General features: G+C 36.6%; 3 protein-coding genes across 4 annotated transcripts; 1 reads left to right on the top strand and 2 right to left on the bottom strand.

The window, feature by feature from the left end:
* Positions 1 to 3,030: 3,030 nt before the first annotated feature.
* LOC144445920 (sulfotransferase 1B1-like) lies at positions 3,031 to 7,362 on the top strand. Its single transcript, XM_078135562.1, has 7 exons — positions 3,031 to 3,163; positions 4,027 to 4,150; positions 5,204 to 5,420; positions 5,633 to 5,762; positions 6,106 to 6,200; positions 6,748 to 6,925; positions 7,234 to 7,362. The coding sequence occupies exons 1-7, from the start codon at positions 3,031 to 3,033 to the stop codon at positions 7,338 to 7,340; spliced, it is 984 nt and encodes a 327-aa protein (XP_077991688.1). The 3' UTR covers positions 7,341 to 7,362.
* Positions 7,363 to 8,069: 707 nt separating this feature from the next.
* Positions 8,070 to 10,609, bottom strand: LOC144446009 (hematopoietic prostaglandin D synthase-like). The gene is made up of 4 exons (XM_078135678.1): positions 10,375 to 10,609; positions 9,554 to 9,646; positions 8,710 to 8,933; positions 8,070 to 8,303 (listed from the first exon to the last, which is right to left on the bottom strand). Exons 1-4 carry the CDS (start codon positions 10,517 to 10,519, stop codon positions 8,139 to 8,141), a joined length of 627 nt encoding a protein of 208 aa, XP_077991804.1. The 5' UTR covers positions 10,520 to 10,609; the 3' UTR covers positions 8,070 to 8,138.
* A 716-nt stretch (positions 10,610 to 11,325) lies between these two features.
* LOC144445656 (hematopoietic prostaglandin D synthase-like) lies at positions 11,326 to 14,750 on the bottom strand. 2 transcript variants are annotated; one of them, XM_078135283.1, is made up of 5 exons: positions 14,489 to 14,750; positions 13,891 to 13,983; positions 12,839 to 13,062; positions 12,260 to 12,452; positions 11,326 to 11,647 (listed from the first exon to the last, which is right to left on the bottom strand). In XM_078135283.1, the coding sequence occupies exons 1-4, from the start codon at positions 14,631 to 14,633 to the stop codon at positions 12,288 to 12,290; spliced, it is 627 nt and encodes a 208-aa protein (XP_077991409.1). In that variant the 5' UTR covers positions 14,634 to 14,750; the 3' UTR covers positions 11,326 to 11,647; positions 12,260 to 12,287. The 2 variants fall into 2 exon arrangements, with proteins under 2 accessions (XP_077991409.1, XP_077991408.1); XM_078135282.1 differs by having other exon boundaries at positions 11,326 to 12,452.
* Between the last annotated feature and the right edge of the window lie 338 nt (positions 14,751 to 15,088).

A 15,088-nucleotide genomic window follows, 5' to 3' on the forward strand; every position in this document is an offset into this window, starting at 1 on the left:
TATTAGGGATAAAAGTTTCTGTCTGTCTGTCTGTCTGTCTGTCTGTCTGTCTGTCTGTCTGTCTGTCTGTCTGTCTGTCTGTCTGTCTGTCTGTCTGCCTGCCTGCCTGCCTGTCTGTCTGTCTGTCTGTCTAGCTGTCTGTCTGTTTGTCTGTGTCATCATTTTCTCAAACACGGCTGGCTCGATCCAAACGAAATTTGGTGCACATATGGCTAAAAGTGATTAGGTTTTAGTAAACATTTAATGAATATTGATGAGCTATTTACATAATCATAGTGTGTGTATATATGTGTGTATATGATGTTGTTTTTCTTTGTAAACCGAACTAAATAGCGTTCTAGGCCACCATCTCTTTCATTAACTATCATTTGTTAGCTTTCCGTCACGATTATTACACGATAATTATTCCCCTCCGGCCTTGCATACAAGCTTAGGTAATTCAATTTGGTAACCCTTGATCGCTGTTGTATTAAATTCTACATTGTTAGGGGTAAGATCAATAGTTCAATTTAGGATGAGAAACTAAATTCTTTTACTGGTGGTGGGGGGACGAGCCATTTTAGTTTTAATGCTACAAAATAAATTATACTTTTAATATTAAATCTGTTTTGTACCCCTAATTACAAATATTTCTAAAAAATGTCATCAACTTGAGATATGGAAGCATTTTTACCATTGTAAGTGCATGCCAGGCACTAAAATACTTGTACTAAATTGTCAATAATAGAGCCATTTTTTCCTCACTACATACTGGCTTTGTATCCATAGCACTACACACTACTACATACTGGCTTTGTATTCATAGCACTACATACTACTACATACTGGCTTTGTATTCATAGCACTACATACTACTTCATGCTGGCTTTGTATTCATAGCACTACATACTACTTCATGCTGGCTTTGTATTCATAGCACTACATACTACTTCATGCTGGCTTTGTATTCATAGCACTACATACTACTTCATGCTGGCTTTGTATTCATAGCACTACACACTACTACATACTGGCTTTGTATTCATAGCACTACATACTACTACATACTGGCTTTGTATTCATAGCACTACATACTACTACATACTGGCTTTGTATTCATAGCACTACATACTACTACATACTGGCTTTGTATTCATAGCACTACATACTACTACATACTGGCTTTGTATTCATAGCACTACATACTACTACATACTGGCTTTGTATTCATAGCACTACATACTACTACATACTGGCTTTGTATTCATAGCACTACATACTACTACATACTGGCTTTGTATTCATAGCACTACATACTACTACATACTGGCTTTGTATTCATAGCACTACATACTACTACATACTGGCTTTGTATTCATAGCACTACATACTACTACATACTGGCTTTGTATTCATAGCACTACATACTACTACATACTGGCTTTGTATTCATAGCACTACATACTACTACATACTGGCTTTGTATTCATAGCACTACATACTACTACATACTGGCTTTGTATTCATAGCACTACATACTACTACATACTGGCTTTGTATTCATAGCACTACATACTACTACATACTGGCTTTGTATTCATAACACTACATACTACTACATACTGGCATTGTATTCATAACACTACATACTACTACATACTGGCTATGTATTCAAAGTACTACATACTACTACATACTGGCTTTGTATTCATAACACTACATACTACTACATACTGGCATTGTATTCATAACACTACATACTACTACATACTGGCATTGTATTCATAGCACTACATACTACTACATACTGGCTAAGTATCCATAGCACTACATACTACTACATACTGGCTAAGTATCCATAGCACTACATACTACTACATACTGGCTAAGTATCCATAGCACTACATACTACTACATACTGGCTTTATATTCATAGCACTACACACTACTACATACTGGCTAAGTATCCATAGCACTACATACTACAACATACTAGCTTTATATTCATAGGACTACATACTACTACATACTGGCTTTGTATTCATAGCACTACATACTACTACATACTGGCTTTGTATTCATAGCACTAGATACTACCACACAGATTTGAAATTGATTTGTTCATGAAGCAATTTAATTTGACAATTTAATTTTTTTTTTTTTGGGGGGGGGTCGGGTTCGAGGGGGGGGGGGTCGGGTTTGAGGCCTAAGTATAAGCATTTAATAATAGTTTTTTATCCTATTGGCTCGTATTGATCTCAATGCGAATGCCCCCTTTACACACGGCACTCACACTCGACATGATACATATACATTTAAAGACGACTGGTACATTGTGTATATAATAGGGTGCCCATTAGATAACACTTGCCGTCGAAGACCAAAGGTCAAAGTTCACGACTAATCTTTCTTCAATACTCTATTACATCATCCTTTATTTGAGTACACGTACCAAATCCCTGGGGAGTTGTTAACGGTACAAAACATAAAAGGAAAATGATAAAAAAAACAACTAATAAACTATCTAAAAGAAGCATTACATAACATAATAAAACTAATGAACGACAAAAGATATTCAATGTAAAGAAAGATAATGTCTGGTAATGTATGGTAACCGCAAAGGCATTTGTTTCCCGAGTTATGTCTCTGGATTATTTAATTAGAATACAATAAAATGTCGATAATATCGTTAATATTGACGTATTTAGCTCACTATATATGAAAGGGGTAAAATTACACTCTGTTTCTTCTTTCACGGTGAGTGGACCTGCGCGATCACAGAAACAAGTGTAATTTTACCCCTTTCGTATATAATTGGTTAAATACGTCAAAATCAATGATATTATTGACATTTTATTGTATTCTGATAGAAATATTCAGAGACATAACTCGGGAAACAAATGCCTGTGGCTAACCGTTGTACCGTTAATCGCGTAGAGACCAAAGGTCGAAGATCATCCACTGTTATGTAGTTTCTTTTACATATTGTTTTAGTTCATTCCAGTCTCTCTGTCTACAATGTCACGTTCAGATGAAACCCTAAGGTCGCCTATGAATTTACCGGGACAGTTTAGTCGCGATGGCGTCATATTTCCTGGTTATGTACGAAACGATGTGAAGGAAGCAGTAAGAAACTTTGAGTGTAGGGAAGATGACGTATTTGTGGTGACGTACCCAAAATCAGGTAAGTCAAGAATACCACAGTTTGTATTTTACTACGATTATCATTTATAGGGCTTACTAAACACTACCATCGTTTGGCCCTTGAAAATAAAGGTTTGACTTTGTTTTATAGTTTCAATTCACTGACATTGTACCACAGGTACTCGAATCAATGTGTATGATTTAAAAAAAAAATATGTATGTAAATAAGACTTATTTATATACAATACATTTTTTTCTACACATTGATTCGAGTACCTGTGCATAGTACCATACTTAACGGATAGATACACACTCATAGTGGTGTTGTTGCATTGGAAGGACTTTGTACGAATCTTGCATAAGACACATGTGTATCAGTTATGATAAGTAACAGTCGGTAACATTCCACAATTAGCAAATTGCGTATTGTACTATGGCATTACACATCTCACTGACACAGGGGGCAATGCATGAATCTTAATTTTTTTAAAAACATATTTACAGAGAGACAACGATAGCTCCTGCAGTTCATGATAACTTTCTTTCATCTTTTAAGCATACCTACCTACCTACCTACCTATACCTACCTATCGACAGACAGACAGACAGACAGACAGACAGACAGAAAGACGGACAGACACACACACACCCCCACACATACATACATGTATGCATGCATGCATGCATGCACGCACGCACACACATACACACACACACACACTACATACATACATACATACATACATAGATACATACATACATACATACATACATACATACATACATACATACATACATACATACATACATACATGGAGACGCACAGTCTAATTTTAGTTTTAGAGTAAATACGTATAGACTGTGCGTCTCCATGTATGTTTTGAAACTTTTTGTAAACTCTAGGTACAACATGGGCTATAGAACTTGTTTCTCTCATAATGAATAATGCAGACACTGAGTACAACTTAAGTATGGTACAAATGGCCAGGGTACCTGTTTTAGAGTTGGCTGTGTCCTTTGCCCAACGGTACGTACCTATAATAGTACAACATTCTAGCATTTTATTCTGTACATTAAGCTCATCAATATCGTAGTATTACAATGTTGAAAATAATTTGTAAACATAACTTAGTAAATTCGGAGCTTGTATATTTTACACTAACATGCATCATGTTACAATGATAAATGATACTAGGGCGAATGCCCTCGTGAGACCACAGAATATCACGGCAACAGTACTAGCACTAGCACTATATATAACAAGTTACTATGGTAATGTATTTCTAGTGTAAGGTTGACTCTAGTACTTTTGATCAGAACACACCTAGTACCTTCGTCAAAGTGAACTGTTATAATATTTCAAATTTATTGACGAAATTCAGGAATTTTCTAGTGAGGTAAACAGATCCATCCTAGTGGACTCACAGTTGTTTTGCGCCGCGACAGTTTCCCCTCCTATCCTGGACGCTTCTACAGGGTAACTGACGAATGCGGGACAGGTGGTTGGCAGACACGTGGAGAGGTGAATTGTCATGTGATAATGAAATCTGTCAAGGATTTCTGTTTTCCAACAACAGTGTTGTACCCGCTCACCAAGTTCTGACGCAGTCTTTCTCTCTTTATGTACGAGAATGCGTCTACAGTTTTACATATATGTCCTCCTTCACTCTCATTTCCAACTATCTATGTGTTGTGTCCAACGAATATTCAACTACACGAGTTACCAACGACCTGATACCAGATCATCAGTCAGCCTGAAGATGCGATTAGGGTATGATGTGTCACGTGAAGTTGCTACTCAAAACAACAAGTTCTGGACCAGTAGAAAATAGATTGTAATTACTACATTATTGACTTCATAATTGGTTGATTTAGGACATTCATAAATAAGATTTCTATGTTAACATTAAAGTTCATAAGCGTTGGTAATCCATTGTATTACATTATATGTATAAGCTTTTGTTTCAAACACAAGCATGACAATTGGTACCTGAAATTTTCGACTACATACTTCATTCTTCGTCAACAGATTACCCCATTATTCATGAACTATGTGGATACATTTGATTTTCACTTGCAGAGTAAAATGGTTGGTGACTCTGGTGTCAAAACTAAGAAAATGGCTGGTACCTAAGTTTGTACGACAGTATTTAGAATGGCAGGAATATCCTGAGCTCGGAGCCCTTGCTTCCTCCGACGCGATATCATATCTTAAGACATTGCCATCTCCCAGGATAATAAAGTCTCATCTCCAATACAAATTCTTTCCAAAGCAAGCAATGGAGAAGAAATGTAAAGTGAGTTATATCATATCATTAATGTATATTGCGAGATATCTTCCTTGGTCGTGAATTTTACTCCGTCATTTCTCATTGAAATTATTTTACATGGAGAGACCATATGGATAAGAAATTAATATTCATTTTTATTTGTAATAATAACTTCATGTTTTCCTTGAAGATCTACTGTGAAACAACCATTGTACATGTATATATTTCTTCTTCCTTAGATTGTCTATGTTGCTAGGAACGCAAAGGACACATTGGTTTCCTATTATTATTTCCACACCAATAATTATTTCCATGGTTACAACGACAAACCATGGTCGGAATTTTTCAAAATTGCCATGGATAAAAAACGTAAGTAACTAACGTAACCAATCATATCATCATAAATATCTGACGTCACATAGAAGATATGTAGTGTAAGCATCATTAGTATCTTACATCATCTACACTATGTGTAATAAATGTGAACAACATAAATATATGACGTCACCTACAATATGTGTAGTATCAACGACGTAAATATCTGACGTCACGACTGTTTGTATGAATACAGTAGACTGATTAAAGTAGCTTATTAGAAATACAGTCATTTGTTTGTTGCTTGTTTGTGGGGTTTGTTTGTTTGCACGCACGCACGCACGAGTGTCAATTTATTAGAGTTACGTGTATCTTTGTTTTTCATTTCTTTACTCAGTTCCTTATGGAGATTGGTTTGATCACGTGATAGGATGGGGTAAACACAAAGACGAGGACAATGTATGTTTTATGACGTATGAAAACATGAAGAAGGTAGGTTTGACTAAATCTTATATAGCTGTTGGTCAATGAAATATGTTCAAAATTTAATATTAAACATTGTGAACAGCATGTCCCACATAACAAACTTTCTACTCATTTTAGTATTGTTTCCACCAATTTATTGAGTTTCAAATAAAGACTTTGGCTACGTTGTTTCAGACGCGCAGTGCATCTTGGAACCGGCAACAGGTCTGTTAAACAATAGGGAACATGCAAACCCGCCATGTTGAATGTTGCGTCATGGGAAATTTGATAATAAATGCTAATCAATTAGCATTATGAACAATATTGTTATATTGTTTGTAACCACAAATGATTCATTCAGTCACCCTGACGTCCATTGTGGGAGGTTTATTTTATCGGTAGCTCCAGATTAGGTAATACGATAACCTCAGATAATCCCATAGTCCTTTGCGGCCGAGCATGCTCAGTCTGGATTGCTAGTTCCCTATTGTAGTCATGTTCGAGTGTATGGCTACAGCTGAATATATCAAGAATCGGAACGTCTACATGACCTGTTAATTTCAACCCGTTTCAGGATCCAAGGGAAGTGGTGTATCAGTTGGCTTCTTTCCTCAACAAGGAATTGTCCGAGGAAACAGTGGACAAAATCCTGGAATTTTGCAGCTTCAAGAATATGAAGAAAAACACAACTGTCAATATGGAACTAGAGACTGTAATGTTCGATGTGAAGAGGGCGCCCTTCATGAGAAAAGGTAATTTACGCCATTGCAACAAAAGTAGAATAAAGCATGGGGATATGGATGTGGCTATAGGTGGTTTGGATATGACTACAAGTGACTTCCCAGTGATGCGTCTGCGCACTTGTGATTGATATCATCCATCGTTTCCATTGTTACTATTACACTTGGTCACCATTTTCTCTTTGAATTAAGATGTACAGGTACCTGTACCTTTAGTTTCTCTATACACAGTGATAACGCTTATGGTTCATTCGCTGAATGAATAAGAAAAATGTTGGAAATATCTACTTAATATATTATCCACATTTTTCCTGTTACAGGTATCGTTGGAGATTGGCAAAATCATTTTACAGTCGCTGAAAACGATGAATTCGAAAAACTGTATGAAAGAAAGATGAAAGAGTCTGGCTTGACATTTGAATGGTGACGTCACTTCTAAGCTGTGATATTGATGTTTGTCGTCTTGAATGAAATACAAGAAAATAATATTTTAGAATTTTGACAAGCACATCAGACAAGATAGTGGTAAAACATGAAAAGGAAGAGTGTCCATGTCTTCGTATCTTCTGGGGGGGGGGGGGGTGTTTTCATATAACTTATTATTGAGGGTGAGGATGATGTTCAGCGGATCTTAGGTTTGATTATGCAATGAGGGACTAGGTTGAACCTGTGAAGTTACGACATCTCCATTCTAAATATGGCGTCACAAACTGTAATAGATCTAGATGTACCCAAACATGGATGAACCATACACTATACGGGTTAAAGTTGTAAAATAATAAATTTCAGAAATTTCGACCACTTCAAAGAAGGTGGATGTGGATTAAAGGCAAACCTACTGTGGGGTAAAAAACTACATTCAAAGCACCCAGGACACAATAACGCAGCCCATCTCGTAAAGTGTGAAACAAGTGAAGATATGACATCTATCATTTTCTTTTATTTTACAATATGGAGAACAAAAAAGAAATCATTTATATGGTTGGCACATTAAACCCAAAAAACCGAAAAACAGGAATCGTAATTGCTGGATTACAAAATCAGTTTATTACTTCAAGTTATCATTTATATGTAGATTTGTACCAACATTAGAATTGTAGAAGAACGAAAAATATGTATTATAACTTCTGCTTATTATATCAATTTGATATATTTGTTGTAACACTCTATCAAAGTGATGAGAGAATTTGCATACTAAATCAATGGTGTGTGTATATATAAGTTATTAAAATACAGTGTCGGGTCTTTTCTTCATCCACTCAGCTATACGAGGTAATTCTTCGACTTTCGTCTTCAGAACGGACAGCTTTGGATAATCGTCTAACACATCGGGTTTCCATTTCACCATATTGTAACTTATTGCTGTATACGCAAGGTCTGCCAATGTGACCTGTGTATAAGAAGTGCAAACATTACAGAAAAACTATGTACGTAGTTGTAGCTAACAAGGACAATACATACATACATACATACATACATACATACATACATACATACATACATACATACATACATACATACATGCATACATACATACATACATACATACATACATACATACATACATACATACATACATACATACATACATACATACATGGACAGACAAAGAGATAGACAGACAGACAGACAGACAGACAGACAGACAGACAGACAGAAATACATGTACATTATATACATTCGTGTACATACACGCATACATGTACCTGCTTGCCTGCCTACCTGCCTTCCTACTTACCTACCCCCCCCCCCCCACACACACACGGACACACACACACACACACGTCTATACTTACCGTATCTCCCACAAAGAACCCATCACCATCATTATTCTTTATTAATACTTTTTCCAGTCCAGTCAGTAATTTGGGGAAATCCTGACCATAAGCTTGGTCCATCAGTTCTTTTGTCTTTGACTTATCTTCTCTATAAATTGGTTGTAGTTTAGCATACACGTCGTCCACCACATCCGTGATCATATCAATCCTAGCTTGGTCTAATATATCTGTTGCGTACAAACCTGCAATTGAAGGCAGATACAATTACTTTCTGTCACTCATAGATGTAATCACAAACATAATAAAACAAACCTTTAAATATTATACTATAATAAATATATCAAAATAAACCATAATATTCTAGTGATCTATGAATAAGGAGCGAGGGATATCCAAAGTTTTTTGTATTCTTAATAAATAAGATAGAATTATTATATTACGGTCCTTGGAAAAAAAGTAACGCAACAAAGTCAAGTCCGTTTCTGTAACTCAATAAATTACATAAGATTGATTGATTGATTGATTGATTGATTGATTGATTGATTGATTGATTGAATAACAACTTTTACACATTTTGAAGTTCCTATTTGCAATTTTTGTATTAAAAACATGGACATCGGCAAAGTTCTTTCATGCTGTTTCTTCAAGTAGACAAATACAGCAAAGTTTTGTATTCATTAAATATTTAAATAAATGGTCACGTGGGAAGGCGGCGATCAATCCCGGAACAACTACATAGAAAAAAAACTGCCAATAAACGAATGACACAACATATTTTAATCAGATTGCAAATAGTCATCCTTCTTCACTGTTTGCTTTGTTTTAAATAAGGAAACTGATCAAACCATTGCGAATGTCTTACCATGTTTCTGAGCCAAGTAACGAGCAATAGTTCTGCTTTCTGATATCACAGTTCCGTCTACTTCAAGAATAGGCAGGCGAAGAAATGGATATTCTGGAATTAAAACATCCGAAAATAGTCGGCAACTGAATTTTTTTTTAAATTTTACATTGATGTTAAATATTTAAAAAACCCATTCAATTTAATATGGCTACAAAATTAATAGATTATAATGACGTCATTGGTCCAGACTCATAGATCCCCTCCCCCCTCCCGACAGTCTACAGTCCATCCCTGACGTCACGTATACGACATTTCGTCTACTTTTTACTATATTCCTTACCTTTTAATATATAGTCACGTGCATGTACATGTATATGTTTATGTACGAATTCGTTACATTAAATGCACTATAAAAACCGTCCGTCAAAAGTATCATGGTAATATAAAATTGCAATTGCCCAGCACGGACTTTCTAATGAGAAAAAGGGTCAAAGGTCAAATTCTGGTGACACAAACACAATGACCTTGGTTTTACTTTCTAATTGCTCCAAGGTTTTACACATCCATCACCAGTACTTGCATTGATAGGAGGGCACATTTATGTGAAATTTAACATTTCACCCAGTGTTGTCGTCGGGATAACCTGCATAGATCGAATAGTTTGGCTAAACATTCCAAGGTAAAGTTCGACAGGCTTGCCTCTATCGCGCGCCTCGCCTTTCGCGCCGACCTGGGGCTGACCCTCCGGCCCCCCGTATAGCCGTCTATGGGAATAAACGCCCCACCCCCGCCCCCAGGCCCATCCGAGGATCTAAAAAAAAATATGTATATGTACTTACTGTCATAGTTCTTAATAGAAGGCCAATCGGATCGTACTATCCGAATATCTTTATACTTTACACCGGCAGCTGCTAATACAAACCTGGAAATCTCAGCCTTAGCACGGACATTGAAATAAGTTAGGATGTACGTGGAACTTGACATGTTAGAGGGTAGATTAGGTACGTACTGCAAAGTTGATGAATTGTGTAACTTAGCTGATCAGAGGGGTTCAGTGACGTGGACTCCCAGGGTTGACACCACTCTATTAAATAGTGTTGCCTTGCATTATACGTTGAACTGGGTCAGCTCTCATTCATGCCCTAACCTAACATTGTCGCAAACAACAGCCTCTTTTACGGCACCGTCCAAAACCTAAGGACAGGAGTACAAAGGGTCTGTTCAGTCTGTCACAGTGTAGTAACTTTATAGACATAAACAGGTGTCATTACTAGTAAACCTGAGGATCATGAGCAACACCAACGGTGGGACAAAGTTCTTCACCATGTCGAGATGTACTAAGAGTAGACCGGTGCATGTACTAATTGTAAACAATCCATGCATTCGAATTTCGCTGACCGAGGATTCACCAACCGCAACTACCTTTTTTAGGTTAATCGAAATCGTTACCTAAATGGTAGCCGAAAGAATACCCAAAGAGGTAAGAATTTGAAGTCAGTAACAACTCCCAACATTGCCAGAATGAAATCCAATTGTCATGGAAACGTGTATGTACATCCCAAGATGTGTTATCGTCTCTTCTTCCCTCCCTCTTTGTCACGCTCTTTTCCCTCCAATGCCCAATCTTTCACGCTCACAAACACACTGAGTCTGTCTGTCTGTCTGTCTGTCTGTCTGTCTGTCTGTCTGTCTGTCTGTCTGTCTGTCTGTCTGTCTGTCTCTGTCTCTCTCTATCTCTTAGTCTCAACAAAGAACAGTTCTTCACTTCTATTTCTTTCTGTAACTGCCGTTTATTTGGTCTAGCACATTCACTCTGATACAGTTTTCTCTCTCATTGAAATAACATACAGAAATATTGATGCGAGGCTTATTGCATCATACTTTGCATATATTTCAAAGTAGATTCCTGTGAATGTTATCCCATAATATTATAAGGAGACCTTTGAATTAAACGATTGTATCAGGTCTTTTCTTCATCCATTCAGATATACGAGGTAACCCTTCGATTTTCTTCTTCAGAGCAGCTAGCTTTGGAAAATGGTCTAACGCATTGGGTTTCCCTAGCAACATATTGTAAGCAATTGCTGTGAAAGTAAGATCTGCTAATGGGACCTATAGAGGGACATAAATAAATAACAAATAGAAAAAAAAAATTATATTACGTGTATTAGAGTATAGTGTTACAGTGAACTATCTACGTAATATATTATCCGCATTTTTCTTATTACAGATATCGTTGGAGATTGGCAGAATCATTTTACAGTCGCTGAAAACAATGAATTCGAAAAACTGTATGAAAGAAAGACGAAAGAGTCTGGCTTGACATTTGAATGGTGACGTCACTTCTAAGCTGTGATATTGATGTTTGTCGTCTTGAATGAAATACAAGAAAATAATATTTTAGAATTTTGACAAGCACATCAGACAAGACAGTGGTAAAACATGAAAAGGAAGAGTTTCCATGTCTTCGTATCTTCGGGGGGGGGGACGTTTTCATATAATTTATTATTGAGGGTGAGGATGATGTTCAGCGGATCTTAGGTTTGATTATGCAATGAGGGACTAGGTTGAACCTGTGAAGTTACGACATCTCCATTCTAAATATGGCGTCACAAACTGTAATAGATCGAGATGTACCCAAACATGGATGAACCATACACTATACGGGTTAAAGTTGTAAAACAATGTTAACAGTCTATCAAAGTGATGAGAGAATTTGCATACTAAATCAATGGTGTGTATATATAAGTTATTAAAACAGTGTGTCAGGTCTTTTCTTCATCCACTCAGCTATACGAGGTAATTCTTCGACTTTCGTCTTCAGAACGGACAGCTTTGGATAATCGTCTAACACATCGGGTTTCCATTTCACCATATTGTAACTTATTGCTGTATACGCAAGGTCTGCCAATGTGACCTGTGTATAAGAAGTGCAAACATTACAGAAGAGCTGTGTACATGTACATAGTTGTAGCTAACATGGACAATGCATACATACATACATACATACATACATACATACATACATACATACATACATACATACATACATACATACATACATACATACACACACGCATGCATGCAGACAGACAGACAGACAGACAGACAGACAGACAGACAGACAGACAGACAGACAGACAGAAATACATGTACACGTAGAGTATATATATTCATGTACGTACACGCATACATGTACCTGCTTGCCTACCTACCTACCTACCTACCCCCCCCCCCCCACACACACACACATACACATACACACACGGACACACACGCGCGCGCGCGCGCGTCCATACTTACCGTATCTCCCACAAAGAATCCATCACCACCATTATTCTTTATTAATAACTTTTCCAGTCCAGTCAGTAATTTGGGGAAATACTGACCATAAGCTTGGTCCATCAGTTCTTTTGTCTTTGACTTATCTTCTCTATAAATTGGTTGTAGTTTAGCATACACGTCTTCCATCACATCTGTGATCATATCAATCCTAGCTTGGTCTAATATATCTGTTGCGTACAAACCTTCAATTAAAGGTAGATACAATTACTTTCTGTCACTCATAGATGTAATCACAAACATAATAAAACAACCCTTTAACTATTATACTATAATAAATATATTAAAATAAACCATAATATTCTAGTGATCTATGAATGAGAAGTGAGGGATATCCAAAGTTTTTTGTATTTTTAATAAATAAGATAGAATTATTATATTGCGCTCCTTGGAAAAAAAAGTAATACAACAAAGTCAAGTCAGTAACTCAATAAATGACATAAGAAAAGAGAAATGTGTAAACAGTTTAATTTGTGGAATTGATTTGTAAATAAAATGGATACACATGTGTAATCCCTATGTCATGTCCAGTCTGTGTATGTCTGTCACTATATATTGAAATATCATATACAGCAATTAATAGGTGTATCATGAGAGTTCACTTGTGTAATTACTTTCGTTTACCCAGTTAGTTTTCAAATTACTTCCTTGACTACAACAACTTTGACACATTTTAAGTTACTATTTGCAATTTTTGTGTTACAAACATGGACACTGGCTAAATTCTTTCACGCTGTTTCTTCAAGTAGACAAATCTATATAACAAAGCTTTGTATTCATTGAATATTTAAAGATAAATGGTCACGTGGTGAGGCGGCGATCAATCCCGGAAGAACTACATGTACATCGAAAATAAACGGCAATAAAGAAATGAAACAGAGGTAAATGAAAAAAATCAAACTGTTTTCACATTCACCACATCAGATTTTAATCAGATTGCAAATAGTTATCCATCTTCACTATTTATTTTGTATTAAACAAGGAAACTGATCAAATCATTGTAAATGTCTTACCATGTTTCTGAGCCAAGTAACGAGCAATAGTTCTACTTTCTGATATCACAGTTCCGTCTACTTCAAGAATGGGCAGGCGAAGAAATGGATATTCTGGAATTTAAAACACCCGACGTATATAAATAATTTAATATATAGTAACTTACATGTATAATTATTTGGTATATGTACGAAGTCGTTCACTTAAATGCACTATAAAAATCACACATCAAATCTATGTAAATCAGTATAAAATTGCCCAGCACGTACTTAGACATACAAATGATCGAGAGAGGGTCAAAGGTCAAATTCTGGTGACACAGACACAATGACCTGGGTTTTTACCCATCAATCACCAGTATCTGCATTGTCAACAGCATAGGTGTACGCATTTATGTAAATTTTAACATTTCACCCCATGTTATCGTCGGGATAACATGCATCGATCTAATGGTTTGGCTGTAAATTTCCAGGGTCCAAGTTCAACATGCTTCACCTATCTCCAATAAGTTTTTGAAAAGCCACTTCTTTCGCGCCCACCCTCCCCGTATATAGCTGTCTATGGGTGTTTAACGCCCATCCCGGGCCATCCGAGGGTCTAACAGAATAATATACTTACTGTCATAGTTCTTAATAGAAGGCCAATCGGATCGTACTATCCGAATATCTTTATACTCCACACCAGCAGCTGCTAATACAAACCTGGAAATCTCAGCCCTGGCACGGATATTGAAATAAGTTAGGATGTACTTGGGGCTTGACATATTAGACGGTAGATTAGGTACGTACTGCAAAATTGATGAATTGTGTAACTTAGCTGATCAGAGGTATACAGTGACGTGGCCTCCCAGGGTTGACACCACTCTATAACCGTTGCCTTGCATGCGTTGAACTGGGTCAGTTCATGCCCTAATAACCTAAGCGTGTTTGAAAACATAAGGGCATGAGTACAAAGGTCTGTTCAGTCTGTCACAGTATAGTAACTTTATACAAACAAACAGGTGTCACTACTAGTAAACCTAAGGAACAGAATCAACACCAAAGGTGTGACAAAGCTCTTCACCATATGTCAAAATATACTAATATATAAGATATCGTAGACCGGTGCATGTACTAATTGTAAACACTCCATCTTGAAAAACATAAGAATTTGAAGTTCGCTGACAGAAAATTCATCCACCGTAACAGAACAGTTATCTAATATATACATTTAAGGTAT

Source organism: Glandiceps talaboti, chromosome 14 (assembly GCF_964340395.1).
Source record: "Glandiceps talaboti chromosome 14, keGlaTala1.1, whole genome shotgun sequence".
In the NCBI taxonomy this organism is placed as follows: Eukaryota; Metazoa; Hemichordata; class Enteropneusta; family Spengelidae; genus Glandiceps; species Glandiceps talaboti.